General features: G+C 47.4%; 1 protein-coding gene across 1 annotated transcript in view; it reads right to left on the bottom strand.

Moving 5' to 3' along the window:
• Positions 1-6,280: 6,280 nt before the first annotated feature.
• Positions 6,281-20,262, bottom strand: part of NPAS2 (neuronal PAS domain protein 2) — a 144,852-nt gene continuing 130,870 nt past the window's right edge. The window contains exons 16-21 of the mRNA XM_019753869.2: positions 19,472-19,618; positions 14,231-14,428; positions 12,658-12,848; positions 12,223-12,315; positions 9,556-9,721; positions 6,281-7,636 (exon numbers count right to left, since the gene is read on the bottom strand). Coding sequence (XP_019609428.2) covers positions 7,466-7,636; positions 9,556-9,721; positions 12,223-12,315; positions 12,658-12,848; positions 14,231-14,428; positions 19,472-19,618 — 966 coding nt within the window. The 3' untranslated portion in view covers positions 6,281-7,465. The remainder of the gene's footprint in view (positions 7,637-9,555; positions 9,722-12,222; positions 12,316-12,657; positions 12,849-14,230; positions 14,429-19,471; positions 19,619-20,262) is intronic.

Raw genomic sequence — 20,262 nt, 5'->3', positions numbered from 1 at the left:
GGAGCGCGAGTCGACGCTGTGACGTCAATGGTGCGCGCCCGAGGTCAGGTGAACAGGCCTCGGGGCGCGGTGGGGGCGGGGTCTGGGCGGGGTCTGGGCGGGCCGCGGCTGCTCTCAGGGTGCTCTGCAGTGTGGCGTTCTCTCCTCCAGCGGCTTGCACCAATTTTCTGAGATAAATCTCGTAAAAAGTGCCAAGTGTAAAGCATGTCACTGAGGAAGCGAGTCACAGACAATCAAAACCTAAGCCCCCAGCAGGCTGAGAGCAGGGCCCGGAAGAGAAAACGTTCTTTTGTGTTTCCCATTCACTCATTGACTGGGCCAGCGTTTACGGAACCTGTGAGCTGCTGTGTGCTGGCTGGCGGTCCCAGAGGTGGCCAAGACACAGCTGCCGCGCTAGCAGTGCTCACATCCAGCAGGGCGACTCATGAATGAGAGTCGTTACTGTCCTAGACGGTGGAGCTACTGTAGGGGCCTGTCTGGCCGGATGAACAAAAAGTGGTGACATGGTAGACCTTGATGAGACAGGTAAAGAGTTAACAGAAACGAGCTTACAAATTAACCGCTGGGCTCTGACTCTTCCTCCCCACAGCTGTGGGAACAGAACGGTTCCCAAGGGAAGCCAAGTGTCACGGCAACCCCCTGCAAGCTGACAAACACCCTACGTCCTGCATAGAAAAATATAAAACCCCAGCTAAACAGACAGCTGCTGCAGCTATCTACTCAAATCTGTCTATTCCAGCAACTCCTCTGCCGGTGCTTCTCTTCTTAACACGTTGCATACGGATCACGAGAATCTTCGTTTTTTTTCTAAGTCATGCGTTAAGGACGGATAACGAGAATTTCAAAAGATGGGGCAGAGAGCAGTGAGAGGCCAAGACAGGGAGGTAAGACGAGTGGCGATAGGGAACCAGCTGTGAAAGTGCCTACGCAGCGGGCCCCCAAGGAAGACAATCCGGCCAGGCTCTGGGGAGATTTGGCCATGCATCATCTGGAGCCCACAGTGGGAAGAGGAAAGAAAAAGTATCACACACTGGTGTGTAAAGTGTGCGCATCAAAAAAAGTCAGAAGTGAAACTCGGTACACATGCAATTTTTGCCGTGTCCCACTGCACAAAGGAAGCTGCTTTCTGCAGTATCACACCAGGAGGGATTACTAACATCATAGGTGAGTAAATCCTAAAAAATTCCATAGAAAAATAATAAATGACATAGAAACATTTACGCTTTAAAGAGAAGAGTGCATTTTAAAGTAGTTTCTTTTAAAAACCTGCCGGAACAGAGGGGTATGAGGGATTTAAATCCCGCCGTACGCAACGTGTTAAATAAATATTCTGACTTCTATCCATCTGTGCTTTGCGAATTCTTTCACGACCCGCGAGCAGACAATGATAGACCTGTCAAGCTGAGGGGGCTAGTTGTCAGGCCTGGCAAGCCCGGTGACAGAAAGCAACCACACAGGATGGTAGATCGTAATTCCTAACTGGGCAGGTCATGGTGAGTAGTCACTTCTAGGCCTATTAGCTTCCTTAGCAAAGGTCAATTTTTTTACCTTAAGTGAGCCCTGTCCATCATTCTAACGCATCAAGGATAACATACTTTTGAAATGTCAAAGTAATTTTCTTTTCCAGACCCCTCAGAAGCACACTCACTGGCCACAGGGTGTATTGACACTGAAAGCTCCCTCGTTATCATGTTGCCCACATACCATTTCCATTCACTATGTCAAATGTTAACCATCCTGTACCCACCAATGTAAAGGAAGTACATGTTTCCCCATTTTGCTTTTTATCCAATCCTAGACATTTCCCCACTTTGCTTTCTCCTGCCTCCTCAATATACTACTAATGGATTTCATGTAACTTTCCTTATGCTTTCTCCTTTGGTTCTAAATACAAAATAAGATGCAGAACTGCCATGTACTCAAATTTGGCTCTAATAGATTCTTACAAAGCTTTCTACAGGTCTGAACATTCTTTTATCCACAAGTGGGCCCGGGAGGCTTGTGCTGGGTCTGGAAGGAAGAGCAGAAGGTAGCTGGACAGACAAGTGGCAGAGAGTGTGCAGCTCAGGGAAGGTCTAACGCAGTCTGGCTCCCCAGGCTCTTGGCTGAGAGGTGAGATAATCTGTGAGCCTTACTCAAGAGTTTGAATATTGCAGGTAATGAATCACTGAAAGGTTTTCAGGAGGGCAGTGCCATGATCAGATTTGTTTTAGAATTAATTTGGTTACACTGTGAAGAATAGATTGGGAGTGGGGACAAGTTGGTATCAAGGAGACAAGTGGAAGGCAACTACCCAATACAGACAAATGAGGAGGGTCTGAACTAAGGCAATTACAGCGAGATTGCAAAAGGGCAGACCAATTTTATAGAAATAAAGAAGTAAAATCAAGAGGACTTGGAGAGAGAAAACTAGTGTAGACTCACTACATTTAAGAGGTGTGGGAAGGTGGAGGCTGAAGAAATTAGTAAAGTGTCATTAGAGCAGTAGGAAAAGACTTATTTGAAAATATTTTCATTAAGTCCAAAGGAAGCTGGAGTGGTCAACCGGTTCTAAATGCTACAGAGTTCAAGTAAGGCACAAACAGATGTACCCTCTAGATTCTGCAGAGGAGATAATCAGCAATTTTAACAAATTTCACTGGTGGAGCAGTGGGGAGAAGCCAGATGATGACAGGGTAAGGAGTGAGTATGGAGATGGGCCGCTTTCCATCTATTCTGCCCCTTGGGGCACAGATGCTGGACGAAGACAAATGGAGGGGAGCAAAAGGCAGGGAGGCTGGGGTAGCAGTAGGCAGTCAGGTTGGACAAGTGGCTTAGACGTGACGTGAGAGAAGATGGGAGCTCTGAGGAGGTGCCCAGAAGGGATCATTCTAGAGCTTCCCAGAAGCCGAGAAACCAGATGTCACCTGTCTAGGGATTCTAAGCCAGCCAATTGGATCCACGGATCCACACATCCCTTATCCTGATGAACTCTCTTATTTCATAGAAGCACACCATTTAGTGGCTTCTTAAGACACTTAAGGAAGATGGGAGCTCAAGTTTTTGACCCTCACTATCTGAAGATACATATTCAATCCTCAAATTTATTTTGACTCTTATGGAATTCTAGGTTGGAAAGCATTTCTCCCCAGCATTTTGAAGGCATGCTCCACTGCTCTCCTCCTCCCCTCCCCCTGCCTGTTCTCCTCTTCCTCGGGCCAAGGCACCTGAAACCTGCCTCAAGCCTTTTGGTGCCATAATGATGACCCACTGGTATTACTTTCCGATCCTGACTCCCTATGGCCCTCCTTGCAAATATGACCCTACCCTTTCTAACTGGCTCCCAGCACCTAGAGTGGAACTGAGCACCTAATGGTGCCTCCTGGGCACTATCCATAGGAGTGATAAAGTGTCACCACAATAAATCAGACATCTGGTATCAGCTGACTCAAATTTCCATATAACTCTGGGAATGTGAGGGAGGAGTCTGATGTCAGCAGATCAAGGGTGAGCTCACAGACTATGTATAACCGAGTCCCTGGTCCCCATGCCAAACTCACAAGTCACCAACTCTGGACCTTCCACGTCTGCGGGCAGAAATCGCAGCCTTTTCTGGATGAGGGTGGGTGTGGTAAGATCCTTAAACCTAGGGAGGTGTAAAATTTTCACTTGGTGAGTTATTGAAACCCGAAGCGTGGTATATAAGACAGGCACACTGAGAAGATGTAAGAATGAGTATGGATTAAAATACAAAACAAAATGAAATGTGTGGTACCGTATTCACATCTTTGCCACCAGTTTTGATGAAAGATACTCAGTTTTGTTATCACTATATTTTCTGGGTTCTTTCTGCTCTTCAGATGTTTTAGAACTTTTAAGGGATCTTCTGTCAGACTTGAGATTTTAATTACATCCTTACAAGTGTTTATATTGGTAATCTACTTATTTCATAATTGGGCAATTTTATTTTTGTAAATTCATAAGTAGTGACTCATTTGTTGTTTAAGTAGCATGTGATGGATAAGGGAAATGTTGACTACTTAATGGTTAAAAGAATGCTGATACATATACGAGATAGAATGCATTGGACATTAAATGAATTATTCTTAGTGGTGACCATATCTTTCCATGTACAAAATCCCCTCTGATGAAAATGAATTTACCAGCATGGAGGATAAAGGTCTTCAGTTTGTGTAGGTGGGTTGCTTGTGGCTTCACTGAAAGAAATGGTGCTGTTGGGGAGGGCAGATGTTTTTAAAGGCAACTGAGTCACACACTGAGTTAAATTCAGGACCTTTCCAGTGTGTATAAAGTGGTAACCCAACATCTGAGTATACATTTTAAGGCATGTATCAATTTAGTGAATGTGAGGAAGTGTTACCCTGTTTCCCCCATAACTGGACATCAGTTGGTTAGGCAAAAATCCTAAAGGAGATTCTTCTTTGTTTCTAATGAACTTTTTTATCCCTCCAGAAAAATAAAACTCTTCCAGTTACCAGAAGACTATATATTTCAGCTATTTAATCAACCACATTATGCATATAGAAGTCTGGTACTGTTTGTATTACACGTACGTATAGTGTGTAGTTCGTACGTGTCTGTCCATAGAATTACATATGGCATTTCTCTGCAGAACCCAGATTAATTCTTTCTCTGGGTTATTAGTGGCTGTTTTTAAAACCTGCACGCTTCACATAAAGTGAAGACATAAATCAATCAAAGCAATTTTGTAGCAAACACTCAAATTTCACCAGATAATTTAGGCAAGAGTGCCAAATGTTGTAGCTTAGAATGATCTAATAGTTGACCAGTTCACCATGTTGCCTGTATAAACAAAATTTCAATTTAATGAACTTTATGTAGTTGCCATTACAGTCAGAAGATACTATATTTCAGTTGAGTGAGTTCAAGATATTAAAAAACGTGGTATATTCCAGAGTTCACATTTCAGTCACTTCTCATGAGCCAAGACTTCATAGTTTTCCAAATAGAAAGGTCATGCTTTTTCTGGAAACTGGACAGGGTTGCAAAACAGTCTTTTAAAGAGCAAAATTCAATGAATCAAAAGCTTAGGGATTAAACTCCCCCTGATGTTATGTAGATTTAAAGAAATATTTATTACACAATAGGAGTTTCTCTAGATTCTGAACATGTGTAAGATTTAAGCAATGTTAAATTAAATAAGTAGCACAGTTTACTCCACCCACTTCTAATGCCTTCCAGCTAGAAAATCCTAGGAAGATAAATAAGCTGTTTTCTCTAAACACTGTGTTCTACTTAGAAGGATTTTGACAGCCCATTAAAATAAAAATTCTTTTACAGAAAAATCAGACCTATAAACCTTCAAATTTACAAAACAGTTAAATTACAAAATAGTTAATCCAATTTCATTCAGACTCTTTTGTTTTAAAAAGAGGGTTCATTTCTGGTTCCTTTAGTTTAAACAGTAAATGATCCTAACGCATGAGAAATATTTAGACTTACCTTTTTCCAGGAACACAGCAATTGTGTGACAAATAAAACTCCTTTTTGATGTATTTATATGGCAGTCTCTTAGGCCATCCAAAGATGCTGGTCACAGAGCCGAGAGGAGCGAGCCATCCTTTACAGGAAAGCAGGTAGAAGCACAGCGTTAGGGCAATGGAACAAGGAAAGTTATCTTGGACCAGTGGTTGTGGACAGGGCTGTGCTGGGCACCGCCATCTGTGGTTCTCAATCAGTGTGCCAGGGCACCCACATGTCAGTGTGATGAAGCCTCATGCGAAAGGGGGTTGTCTGTAGTCGGCACAAGCCTCCTACCTGCTGCTGCTCTATCTGCCCCCATCACCATGACACGTGTGCACGTCTCACACCCAGACACACGAAACCCAGGCGTATCACTGATGTCTAAGTGCTGGCAGTCACAGCCCATGGAACTCAGCCCAGGTGAGTTGAATTATGGGCTATGAATGAATGCTCTGGTGGAGAATGTCTTGGTTATCTCCACGGATTACCTATAAGGTTGACACGCTTCCAGGGACTTTTTCTGCTTTTCTTTGTCTGTTTTGCTGTCATTTCTGTGAACCAACCATTTGTTTTTTCTGGTGCAGCCTTTGAAAGATCAGGCACCTGATGAGCTGATGTACGTGTTGGAACTCAGAAAACGAGTCGCCATCAGCTGGCTTCTTTACTGCTTGCTTGCACCATTTCCACATATGTCATTGTCCTTAGAAACATCTTGAAGTTTATAAAGAAATCAACATTTACTGATGAAAAGATGAATGCATGCATGTATAACAAGGGACAGAAACTGCCTCCAGAGGAAATTGTACAAATCTGTTTATTACAAAATGTCCACTCACAGAAAAACACAAGAAAAACTTTTATACTTTGATATTTGGGAAAGGAACTGGTGTCTCCGATACAAAATAATTTACACATAATCCATACCATTTTATTTTATATAGAAATAGGTCATTATTACAACAGCTGTACATGTCACTACACTTCGTCTTATAATTACATAAAATCTTTTCTTTAGAAACATCTCAACATAACAAAACATACAAAAAAAAAAAAAAAGCAAAGTGCATTATGAAAAGGAAATCCAGTCCTGGGTCTTATCATGAAAGATGTGTAGGAAGATGCAGCACTCTCCCTCCCAGGCCCAGCACAGGTGGGGTCCCTCAGGGCCTGTCTGGCTTGTGAAACCCCTCCCTTCTTAGCCCTGGAGTTCTCAAGATTCTGGAATGTCAGCTGCATGATTGTGCTTCGCTTTGAGTCCGCCTTGTAGTTGCAATTAATGAAGTAAACAGGAAACAGTCCAGTGTTATATTTAGGGGGGAAAAATCACCAGCATGGTGTGGGGTGGAGACCCTCATTCCATTAGGGTTTTGGCCAGAGGGTGTGAGGCTACAGCCTGGTCAATGACCAGCTGTGCTCTCTGATTGGTGGGCTGTTTTTGTTACTGTGGTCTCCAAATGAAGTCACGAGACCTCATTAGTTTTCAAAGTTGAAAGTGCCTAGGTTATCTCCTCTGTGCAGCTGTGCAAATTAAAACAAAAACAACCATTTAAAAATAATGAAAAATAATCTCTTTATTCTCTCTTCAACAGATCTCTGACCCAAGTGCTTCCGGAATGCAAAGGAAAGAGGATCGAGAGAATGAAGGCCAGCTAGCATGTGTGGACGGGCCACTGCTGGCTAGCGTGACCAGTGTGCTCTCGGGAGGCTGCAACGAGATGCGCCATCTGATAAGGTCAACTGAGGCACAACGTCCCAATATGGCTGTAGAGTGTGCCCGAGGCGTGCAGAGGCAAGGAGAACCCGGCCAGCTTTGCTGCTCATTCCCGCGTGCCAGCTGCTGCTGTCCGGGGATGGTTACCATCCAGGAGATCCGAAATGTACGCAGTGTGCACAAATGCCAAGGGTTTAAGTTCAGACTCCTCTCCCCCTTCGTCTGTCCATCGGTTAAAGTTGACTGGGGCCCGCCTGAGGTGCCAGGGCACTACCGGGGGGGCTGCTGGAGGCCTGATGACTCCGACAGGCTGCTGACCCTGCGGGAGGGGCGAGGGGGCTGGGGTTGCGGGGCGAAGCCCAGGGTCCCTGGCTGCTGGGAGTAGGTGGAGAGAAGGAGCGAGTCCTGGTGCTCACTGTGCAAAGAGGTTGGCGCCTGTACCTGGAAAGAAAAGGAAAAGGGCTCCAGCGGTGGTCCTGCAATTCCACAACTCCTCAGCTGAAACGTGGATGTGGTCAGACCCCTGGACTCTCCTCTGTGGCTGGGGGCGAGGGGGTGTCTCGTGGTGAGGGCTCGGGCAGGACCTTGGGGGGAGGGTGCATGGGGGGAATGGAACTCGAGGCTCTGTCAGACGGGGGTAAATTCTGAAGCCAAGCTTCCTGCCAGCACGAGGGGCTCCTCCTGGCCCAGTGGGAACGTGTGCACACGGTCCACGGGCAGCTTGTACATTTCCGGATGTTGGAAGCTGAGACCACATGCAGGTAACATACAGGGCAGGATCCAAACACGCACACAGCCTGCATACTTTCACTGGTGTTCCCTGCTCCATAACTACTTCCAATTACTGCCTCACGCCGGCATCTACTAGGAAACATCCTTCTTTGAAGGTCAGAAACTTCAGCTGGCCAACCCCCAACTTTGGAACCTTCAGTCTCATCTCCCACAACCTCCATCCATGAAGTGTCCCCCTCCAAGTGACCCAGGCCAGCCTGTTTCTGAGGCTGCTCAGGCTGTCTCTCTTGCTGGGACAACGTCCCTTCGGCTCTCAGTTACCCACACTGATATTGCCCAGTCTCTGGCTCTGCAGCAGTGTCCCCGAGTCCCTCCTTCCCAAAGGCCTCCCAGACACCCACAGAGCTCTGTGGGCATTAACCCAGAGCCCCGCTGCTCTCTGTGACAGCCCCCATCCCTGGGGGCCCTGAGGAGGCCGAGCACTCTTCGCCTCCCTAACCCTGTCTTGGGTGGAACAGGTGTCTGCAAACATGGTTGCTGCTACTGCTGAGAAAATACACGGGGACCCCTAACTCTCCCCTGCCCTGTCATGGCATCGCCCCTGGGCTGGGGGCTGGGAGCTGGGCCCAAATCCCGTCTGACAAGCTACACAGAGCTGAATCTTGAGTTGCCTCCCACCATGCCTGGGGTCAGCGAGATTTGAAAAGCCTACCCCAGTCGGTTTGGCAGCTTTGAATTCAATGAGGTTCTAGACCTGCAAGGATAACTCTTTTCACCTCTATCTCATTGTCCTCTAAGGATCTGTCACTGCACACTCTCCTGTGGCTTTGCAGGTGCCCAAGCAGGGTGGCTGGGTGAAGGGAAAGCCAGTGTACTTGGCACTTGCTTTAAGTAACTAGTGACTGCATGTAAACGTTTTCCTGGAAAGCCCCTGTCTCGTGCAACGTAATTGTATTTATTAAGGAAGTTGGATGAATCTTTAACCCAACATGATTTAATTTTATATTTGTATAAGACTTTGTGTATAAACATACTAACAAGTCCGAGAAACACAGTTGTCAGTGTCTGATTTTCACTTTAAAACTATGGACACCATAATAAAAATTACTTTTTAGAAATGGACCTTTTTAGCACATAACCATCCTAGCATAATAGCTGATGCTAAATTTCTCACACTATATATACTTATAACCTTTGAGCAATAGGAGCTTTAGAAACTATAAAGATTCAAATACAAATCTGTCAGGGGTTTATTGCTGCCCTGAGGACTAGAACCACCTCCAAAGGAAGTGGGGGAAAGGCCTGTCTGGCCTGGGCTGGGAGCTGGGTCCCTGGGCTGGGGGCTGGGTCCCTGGGCTGGGTCCCGGGTCCCTGGTTGGGGGCTGGGTCCCTGGCTGGGGGCTGGGTCCCTGGGCTGGGGGCTGGATCCCTAGGCTGGGGGTTGAGTCCCTGGGCTGGGTCCCGGGTCCCTGGGCTGGGGGCTGGGTCCTTGGGCTGGGGGCTGGGTCCCTGGCTGGGGGCTGGGTCCTTGGGCTGGGGGCTGAGCCCCTGGGCCCTGGACTGGGGGCTGGGGGCTTGGATCTGGGCCCTGTTTCCCCCCAAGTCCCCCACAATTGCCCTACACCCACCTGCAGGAAGTGCTGCTGGGCCTGTGCCGGCTGCAGGGGTGCCGGCTGGGAGCTGGGGAAGCTGGGGTGCAGCACCGCCTGCCCCATCAGCAGGACAGGGGTCGGGGCGCCGCTGCTGGTGCTGTGCACGTCTGCGTTCGTAAACACGGCCTGGCTCTGTGCATACCTGTGGATTCACAAGGGAAGGAGAAAACAGGCCTTTAAGGAAGAGGTGTTGGTATGACACCAACAGCATGGGCAACATGGGAAACATAGATAAAGTGGATCTTTCCAAAATGAAAAATGTTTGTGCATCAAAGGATACCGTCCATGAAGCAAAAAGGTCACCCAAGAAAAATATCTGCAAATCATGTATCTAATAAGGGATTAACGTCCAGCACATGAGAAGCACTCCTACAACTCAACAACAACAACAAACAACCCAATTAAAAAATGGGCAAAGGGCTTGGATGGACATTTCTCTAAAGAAAAGATACAGATGGCCACTAATCACACTAACAGATGCTCAACATTACCTGTCATTAGGGAAATGAAAAGCAAAGATGGCAATTAGGAAACAAACAAACAAACATAAAAAACAAGTGTTGGTGAAAATGTGGAGAAAAGGGAACCCTCGTGCACTGTTAGTGGGATTGCAAATTGGTGCAGCCACTACGGAAAACAGCATGGAGGTTCCTCAAAAAATTAAAAACAGAACTACCTTATGGGCCAGTGATTCCAACTCTGGGTATATACCCAAAAGATGCGAGAATAGGTGCTCAAACAGCTATTTGTACACCCATTGTCATAGCAGCAGTATTCACAATAGCCAACAACCCAAGTGTCCATTAATGGGGCAATGGATAAACTGTAGTCTATACACACAACATAATGTTATTCAGCCTTAAAAAGGAAGGAAATTCTGACACATACTACGACATGGATGAGCCTTGAGGACATTATACTGAGTGAAATAAGCCAGACGCAAAAGGACAAACACTGCATGATTCCACTTATATGAGGTCCCTAGAGTAGTCAAACTCAGAGAGACGGGAAGTAAAGCAGTGGCTGCCAGGGTCTGGGGGAGGAGAGATGGGGAGTTATGTGTAATGGGGGCGGAACTTCAGTTTGGGAAGATGAAAAAGTTCGTGAGCTGGATGGCGGTGATGGTTGCACGACAATGTGAATATCCTCAATGCCACTGAAACGCACACTTAAAAATGGTTAAGATGGTAAATGTTACATGATATATGCGTATGTGTTCTACCACAATAAAAAATAAAAAAAGAGGTGTTGATGATAACGAGCTATTAACAAGGGGCGAAAAGAGGCATTTAGGAAAAGGTCTGCAGGAGTACAGACTAAGAATAGATGCTTAAAGACACTGGAGAGAAGCCCATTTTGCATTATAGTTTTAGAAATGTAATTTCTCTATATGGGGTCACTTGCAACAGGCATTGTGGGGTTTAAACGTCCCCTGGGAGGCCTCTGTGTATGTGGGAGGCAGACCCAGACACACCCTAGAAGATGGAGTGTTAGGTCATGTCTGGAAGACGGGGAGGGGGGAGGTGGGGAGGATATAAATTATTGGGTTGACCGAAAATGGCCGTTAGAGTTCCAAGAAGAAAGAGTTTCCATTTTTACCTAGTTCACTGCATTTTAAGCATCTCCGGAAAGTGATGTAACTAGAATCATTGTTTCCACTCATTTGGATCACTTAGGAAGAACAGCCAAAATCCAAAACCAAAACCAAAACCCCCCTGCCTGACAGAGAGCAAGCACCACTGGAGAATTTACAGGCAGGTTCCCGCGGTGCACAATCCATGCCCATCACAGGGTTTCTATCAGGACAGAATGAAATGACAGAGGCACAAGGCCTCTGACCCTCAGAAATGCTCGGAACCATCTGCTGTTACTATTATTAGTGGCTGAAGGAGGACGGGGGAAAGACTTTTGGGGATGGTCCCACGGGGTGGCTGTAAAGTCGTCATGAGGACACACCAGGCCTAATTAGCTGGCACTGTCCTGGTGAACTTCTGACAAAAATTAAACCCATGTTTACACACAAAAAAAGACTTTTGTGAGATAGCTCTATTTCTGCTTCATTTCAAAGGGCTAGGAACTGTTTTCCACTGGCTTTTCAAGCATTTGCCCCTATGTCTCCCACCAAGACCCTTTGTCTCTAGAATTAAACAGCTGAGCAAAGCTGCTTCTGGTTTTAGGGTTTCTCCTGGGGTGGGGAAAGGACAGAGAGAGAAAGGGCTGCATGTCTGGGAGGGCCAGAGGGCCCCCATTTGCAGGGTTTCACAGTCCCGTTGCGCAGTTCTAGAACCACAGAGCAGGCAAAGTGTGCCTGTGGAATTTGCCAGCAACTGCTGGTCAGCAGGAGCCGTGGGCTACATTTCCCTGGTATACAATCAAGGGCCAAGGCATTCAGACCTGTAAAGACGTCCGAAAATAATGCCAAACGGGGCATATAATTGTTCCATTCAGGTCCTGTTCTAAGCATGGGATGCTGACACAAAGTGTTATCTGCTCCCATGGGAAACAGCAGAAGAAAAGCTAAGGGGGTGTCCTTCAAAGGTGGACCCTGTCTTCAGTGGACACTCACAGGGCTAGCTGCTGGTCCACGCAGCCTGAGACCACCCAGTGCGGCTCTCAGCCTCCTCCCTCCCCCGGGCCACCTACTTGACTTGTTGTCCAGTCCTGCTGACCTCTGAGGGCTGCCTCGCATCACAGGACCCAGGCATCATGGGCTGGATAGGCTGGCTCAGCAACAGCCTTTGAGCGGAGGAAGAGACAAGTGGGAAACTGATCAGCCCCAAACTGCAGACCCGCTGGCCGATGGCAGCACCTGCCCAGCTGGCGGGACCCTTTCCAAAGTCTGACGGAATCGCCACTTCGCCTGCTCTGTTCTCGGAGGACGATGAACGCAGCGGGTCACTTCCTCTGGCCATCAAGACCCCAGCCCTCTGTTGCCTCTGTGTCAGCTGAGATCAGCTTCGGAGGGCCTGGAATCTAATTGTCTGAACTCTGCCTCCATCCACAGCAGGAAGGAGAGCAGAAATGCATCATCTAAAGCGACGCCTCAGTTACCTTTTAAACAAAGGACAGTCTCCGTACCTGAGCTGCCGATCGTGGCTGAAGTCTGGGCTGGGCTGGCACTGGCTGGCATCCTGGGAGGTGGAAGCCGGCGTGGTCAGGCTCAGAGTTGGTGGCAGCACGGCTGCAGGGCTGCTGAACTGGGGCGTCAAGCTGCCCACTGAGTGGCCACTTCCCTGTATCATCTGGGAGCTTCTCATTGGCTTGGGACCCTGTTGCATCATTTAATGAGAAAGGTAAAACGCAGACTCACCTCCAGTGTCATCTCTCCAGGAATCCTCCCTAGAACCTTGTTCTACCCCCCTTGGTTTCTTGTGTAACTTAAGACCTACTGACTACTTACTGAATTCTTTTGATCTTACGACTATCTTCCCCATAAGATTGTAAACACCTCAAGGATTTTTGAATCTTGGTGCCTAGGGCAGTGTCAGGTGCCCAGCAGGCAAGACAGAGATGTGTGTTGAACCAAACAACTTTCTGCTTCACAAATTCCACTCCAGATGTGGGGACCCCAGGCGTCCTCCTGCCCCAGGGCCTTTGCACTGGCTGATTGCTCTATATGTAATGTTCTTCCTCGACAGCGATATACCTCACTCTTTCATTCCCTCAGGCCTTTGCTCAAGTATTATCTTCTCAGCGAGGCCTTCTCTGGCCACCTGGTTAAAACTCCAACCCATCACTCACCTTCACCAGCATCCCTGAATTGCCGTTTTTCACACTGCGGTTTTCACTTATTTGTATCTCTCTCCCCACTGGGACCAGAGATCCTTTTTTTCTTTTCTTTTGTGTTCATTGCTATCCCTTGGTGCCTAAAGCTCAGTGCCTGGCATGAAGTACTTATTGAGTGAAATAACAAATGAATGAAGGGAAGGGCTTGGGTTTGCTTTTGGGTTTTCTATTCTGTTTCATTGACTGTCCATTCATACGATGGCACCACAGTGTTTTAATTCTCAGAATCTTTCAATATCAGATAGTGCCAATCCTGCCTCAGTTTTTTTCTTTTCCAAAATTTTCTTAGCTATTCTCGCCATTCATTTTTCTTCTGACTGTCAGAACCAAAAGGCTGTATTTTAAAGTAGAACCCTTAAATCTGGGTGAAGATGGACTAAACTCTCTCATACATGTACTTCTCTACATTTTATTGTCCATTATCTGTTTACGTTTCTAGAGCCCCCACTAGACTAGAAACACTGTGAGGTCAAGGCCAGCTCTTCTTCCTCTTTGTTCCCCTGGGGGCTGATGAGCAGCAGGAGCTCAGCGGAGGTTTACGGGGCCCATGAGTACGTGTGCAAACACACGAGGCAGAGGGAGGGGCTTATCCTATGACCTTCCAGAAGCAGGGGCTCAGGACCTCTTATTCTATTCGAGTGCCAGTTATCGACTGCAACCTCATCAGATGCAAGGTCACTGGTGGCTGTTAGCAAGTGGTAATGGCTCTGAGGGCTTTGCAGAGAATCTGGGGCACTGGGAGGGGCATGGTGGCCCTGGGGAAAGGGACCACGGATGGAAGTGGATAACCTGTGTTCTCCCACTGATACTGGCTAAGACCGAGGGTAGATGATGAGACTGAGGACACATGTGTGGGGATGTTTACCTGGGTTGATATCACACTCGATTCTCTGAGCAGGTGCTGGTTCGTGACCTGGACAGAGGTGATCTGCCCCGGAAGCTGAGGGCTGGTGGTGAGCGGGGACTGGGGCTCCGGGGCCGACCTCTGCGGGAGCTGCTGCGGAGCGTCAGGCCGCTGGGCACTGCTGAAGCTCAGGGAGACGGCTGGCTGCTGCAGAAACATCTGGAAGCACAACAGGAATGCCTTTAAGCTTGGGGTCACAGGGGCCTCCACAGGCCTGCACTTGATTTGTCTGTCCACGGTAAGTGGTCCGCTTTCCTGCGCTCTCTGACCTGCCTGGGAAGCACTCATTCACTCAACATGGAGACACTGAGGGTCTGTGACGTCACGAGCACCGCGCCAGACCCCAGAGATGGAGCAGTGGGCCAGAGAGACACTGGGACTGTCTTCTGGAAGGTTCCACAGCCTAGTGATGGGGGTCTAACAGTGTCAAGACAGTTAGACCCAGAGGGTCTATTGATGACTTGTACTCGCATAGAGTCTGGGCTGCCTTATCCGTGTCTTATTAGAAGGGAGAAACGTCTTGTCAATGGAATGAATGATGCAATACTGGGGGCAGGGAGTTGGCTCACCTGTAGCGTGGGTTGCATCGTCCTGGCAGAAGGACCAGGCCCTGTGCCCGGCCTTGAATCTCTGACCAGTGACCAGGGTCTGTACCCATATTGTGGATGGATACTTTCAACTCAGTGCTCCCAGCTGGGAAGGTAAACCTGCCTTCCCGCATTAGTTGGGTGACTGCTGCCCCAGAAAGGCGAAGGACATAACATCAAGTCCATGAGCTTTAAAATCGTGTTTAAGGACAAGCTTTATCATCGTGATACTCTCTATGGACCGTGTCATCTAAGATGTGTCACAACGAAGAGGCTGTGTGTGATCCATTAGCCTGGTGATTTCAACATGAAACGTGTGGGAGGATTTGATCAAGTTCATAAAGAGCGTTGACATTTTGTGATAACATCGATCTACCTCATTTATAAGTTTGGAGTATTTGATGAAAAAGAATTGCGTAAGTGCTAACAAAGATTTGACTTCTCAGGTTTATGTCTGCCTTGTTAGGTATGTGACATGTGTTTGAGAGATTTAAATACACCAAATTTGTAAATTAATGGCTTTGGTCGATAATGTTGGTTATTTACAATTTGTTAAATTTATAAACTAACTGCACGTAAACAAAAAAAGGAAAAGCATTGGTCCTTTTAGACCAAATTTGTAGATTTGTGAATAAAATCATTATCTGTAAGCTGACTCTAAAGGCTTAAGAAAAAAACAGCTTTAATGGTTTGAGTATTAATTTAAACTTAAGACCTGTGTCTGGCTCTTTTGCAAAAGCCACCTGGAGTTCGCTGAGGCAGCACATGGAGTAAAAACGTCAGCTGGTATTACCTGTGTGCTGGTTCTTGACCAAGCACCCCACTTCCTTTCAGGGCTCTAGTTTTGCGTTCTGCAGGGGAGACTCTCTTCTTCCTGGCCTCTGGAGTTTGAACCCCTATTCCTGCACTCAGTGAGTGCAGCCTCACCCCCAGCACTGAACCCACAAGCCTGCATTTGTGGAGCGGTTTTGGGAGGAAGGATGTGGACCCACAGGGGGCAGGCCCTTGGAGGAGCGCTTAAAGGTCAGGAAGTTCAAGTGTGTGGTTCAGAGGAGGCGTCAGCCATCTTCCGCATCTAGTGCCATCCTTACCTACTTTCCTGTCACGTCCCCAGCCCCAGCACAGGTGCCTGCAGCTTGGAATGAGGGCCCCGCATCCCTTTACAAGTTAAGAAGAAATTTCTGGGTGTCCTCGTCTCAGATTCAGTACCCATTCACTACAGATCCAGTCTGAGGATCGTGCTTCATGCAATCCCAGCTCCCTGTTATAATATGGCTTGTTTCTAGGGGAACCTATACTTCAGCACTTCAGCAAAAACCCATTACTCACACCCAGTGACATATATTTTTTCTGGTATAATACAATTCACCTTCGGATTATAGTTCAAAGAATCTTTATTTAGGACAGGCAGTATTATCTAGCTTAAATCAGACATACCTTAGTTCAAACTGCAACCCCCCCATGTACTAGTGGTATGACCTTGGATAATTTTCATAACTTTTCAAAGCCTTAGTTTCCTCATTAATAAAACAGGAACACTAACAGCACACACCTCATAAAGGACTAAATGAGAATTATGCTGAGACACAGTAAGTGCTCAATAAATGCTAGATAATAATAATATTTAAAATGAAAAAGGAGAATTTTGCTCCTTTGTCTCTCTGGGCATATAAAAATATCTGCGAAGTGAATGAATGGAATAAATAAATGAATGAATAAACAAATAAATAAAGCTTTTACTCATAGAAAGAAGGGAAACTGCTTCTGTTTGTGCTATGTCAAGGGATCACTTGGTCTGCTATTCTGTCTGATTGATATATGGTCTCTGAGGGTAGAAACCTTATCCTGTTTAATCTCTGTTTCCCCATAGTACCTGATACATAATGGGTGTTTGCTGGCTGGCTGACTGGAAAGATAGATGGGGGTAGGGGTGGATGGATGGATGGATGGATGGGGGCTGAATGGATGGGTAGGTAGATGGATGGAAGGAAGGAAGGAAGGATGGATGAATGGATGATACATGAGTGGAAGGAAGAAGGGAAGGAAGGAAGGTAGGAAGAAAGGAAGGAAGGGAGGGAGAGAGGACCAATTAAGGAACCCATTTGCCATTGCTACAGGTGTCCTTCCAGACATTTCTCTGAGTAGCCAGAAGAGGGCGCGCATACTCTCAAAAAGAAAGAGAGGCAGCCATCCCCCGACTGCAGGGGGTGACAGAGCCTTTCCTCAGAACAGCTCTCCCCAGGTAGCATCCTTGGTGACTCCATCTAGGCGCCAGCACCTCTCCCTCATAACCCAATCTTTTTTTTCTTTTAGATCATACTTAGCAAGCATCACAGGCACACACAGTCTCAGTGACAGATCTGAGCCAATGAGTAGGAAAGCCCAGTGAACTCGGATACAGGACTGTTGGGGGTAATGCTGGTTTGTGGCTGTGCACAGCCAGGCCTGTTTTATCAACAACAAAGCAGAATTTTATGGCTTCAGAGGATGACTTCTTCAAAAGGCTCTGCGGTCAATTTTATAGAAAGCATGAGAAAAACAATTCCCTAATTCAAGTGGAAAAAGTTAGCAGAGAAAAAACAGACTGCTAATTTTTCAAGCATGAACCAATCCTAGGCTCACATGTGGTTTGTCATTGTTCTTATCTGCTTACTTCTACAAATACTAATTATTATGGAACATTTCAGAAGTACACAAAATAGAGATACTCTGTAAGGAAACCCCCACATCATCACCAGGGGTTTATCAATGTTTTGCCATTCTTATTTAATCTACCCCCCCACTTTTAGGGGGGAGGAGTGGAGTAATTTTTACTTGTTTTTCTTTATGATTAAATCATATAGCTTTTTTTTAGAAAAACAAATACATTTTGATTAAGCATATTGGAACGTATTTCTTTAAAACTTTAAACTTGCAAAAATGCAAGAAGGCAGACTGCTAGAGGGAATGTTCTCTGGTTTGACTATCTGTGGATTTCCATGTTCTCTGGAAAATTCCACTGCAAAGATAAGGTTACAGGAATAAAAACAGGGAAGGGACGCACTGGAGACAGAGTCTAAAGGCTTGATTTCCACGTGTTCCTTACAGTTAGATTCTTGTGTCGCCTGTTATTTTAGAATTCAGCCTTCATGTTAAATAGGCAGGAAATAGAAAAGTCTGGGCTCTGAGGAGGATGTTCATGCGCCTACCTTCCATTTAGTTAGCAGTTTCTGACTCAGTTTCCCCCTTCCTGTTAGTATAAAAATCCCATTGAAATAATCGGAGTCAAGCAAATTCTAGGGGTTGGACCCTGGGTCAATGAGAAAAGAATACATCTGGGAAAGAATAAGTGAAAAGGGATTTTGACACCTCAATGATTGCATTTCTTCTCATGTAAACGGTGCAGTCTTTTCCTCTGTCAGTTTCGGGGGTGTCCCTGAAGAGGTGGGGGTGGGAGGGAGCAGCAGGGCTCTGGAGGTGGCCATGGCTTTCTCAGCAAAGCCCGGCACACACAGGCCTGGGTGACAGTGGCGGGTAGGGGTGAGTCCTTGCTCAGCTCTGGCCTCTTGCAGGAGCCAGCACTTCAGGGGAGCCCAGGACACAGGCTGTGTCGGCTACCCAGGTGTCCCCCTCTGCCTAGTAACTCTGCACCACCGTGCGCTTATCCCAGCGTGCACGCCTTAGGACCCTGTGCCTTTCACAGGGCCTGCCTATTGGGGGTGTCACTGCCCTTCAGGAGCTGTGTGGCCGGTGGAGTGTCTGTGTGGACAGTCAGGGAGAGGGGCAGGGACATGCTGCAGGTATTTTTCCAAGGGGTCTCTTCTGCATCCTTCTGTCTCTCCTATGGGGGTGCAAAGGCTTACAGCTGTCAGGGCAGACTCCGAAGTTAGCGACAATTACCTTTACAATTAAAGGCTGGGTCCAAAGATGCACTTTGGAAGAAAAACAGTCCTGAACTGACATAAGTGACACTTGGTAAAAATAACTCATCCTTGAAAGAGATCCAATATAAAGATTTTCCTCTAAGACGAAACTCTTAAAAGGATGCAAAGAAGTGACAACTGGGGGTCACAGTTAAAAGCTGCTGCTGTCAGAGCACAGAGATTGCCCCCATTGGCATTGGGTGGCCTGGAGGTGCCAGCATACAGACCCCCAGTCCCCCAGCTCCCTCTGCTGTCCCCATCAGGGTGTGGATGTCATCACTTCCCATTCTCTCCCTCCAGTTATGCTTCGGGTAAGAGGAAGCAGAGCAGCCTGGACTGGGCGTTAGGAAAGCGACGTCACACAGGGACTGTAGGAGGGCTGGCGCTTCTAACCCCGAAGGATGCAGGCTGGCATCCGTGCAGGGCAATCCACCCACAAACCCATGAATGAACATGCAGGTGGGGCAGCAAACACGTGCCCGACGCAGAGAGGGGAGAATTAAGAGGGTGGCATGCAACTTTCACGTTTGGCCCAGAGTTGGGGACAGAGGAGGTGGCACTCATTCCTCGTGCTCCTTCTGTAGTGGTTTCAATATGCTGAGTAAGTGAGCAGGACTCATGCAGTCCTGCCTGCCCTGGGAGGGTGGATAAGGACGCCCCACGGAGAGGGGAGGACAGACCACGCTGGCCCACTGGCCCAGGCGGAGCATTACCTGGACACTGGAGTCCTGGACCAGGCAGAGCTGCTCCTGGATCTTGTGGAGCTCTTCCTGCTGCCAGCGGATGTTGGCCTGCAGGATGCGCGTCCGCTGCTCCAGCTGGTCTTTGATGGTCTGGAACACGCTGAACTGTGCCGGGAACTTCCAGGTGGAGTCAGAAAATGGAACCAGATGACAGAGTTATTTCCGCCTCGCAGACAGATGCTGCTGCTGTTCTGAGGGGCACAGCCCACTTTCCTTCCCATCCCTTCTCCACTCTTTTCAAGTGTCCCTAATGAGTGACCCACAGCCGGCTGGGAGTTCAGCAGTGAGCACGGGCTATGGATTATGGCCGGGTGTCCCAGGCGTCCCCCTGTGAGCTTTTCTCAGGCCCACCAGAACCTGCGGGACAAATTTACTAATGGTTTTGGAGATGACTGTCAAAAGCAGGGTATCCGAGACCCCCCCATTCCTTTTCCCCCCCTCTCATCTAGGTCATGATAATTTGCATGTGACAGCTTCATGGGCAATTTTGCGTCCTATCATTATCTTAAATCTGATCCTGGACAGCAGGGCTCTTCTGCAACAATTCCCGAATGAACTTGAATTTGATGGTGTGTTTCACAGGAGTCCTGCTCTCCAAACCGGCCTTCCTGGGGCCATGAGGCCTTGTCACCCTCCCTCCCCTCCCCCAGGCTCACTTGTGGCAACGCACTTCTCGAAAATCTGTGCAAAAATGAACTAAGGAGAAGGACAATACCAGGGCCTAACCTTTACCCCGAGGAGAACACTGGCAGAGGTGACCT

Source organism: Rhinolophus sinicus, linkage group LG05 (genome assembly GCF_036562045.2).
Source record: "Rhinolophus sinicus isolate RSC01 linkage group LG05, ASM3656204v1, whole genome shotgun sequence".
NCBI classification, from domain to species: Eukaryota; Metazoa; Chordata; class Mammalia; order Chiroptera; family Rhinolophidae; genus Rhinolophus; species Rhinolophus sinicus.
This window is presented reverse-complemented; position numbering and strand designations above follow the sequence as displayed.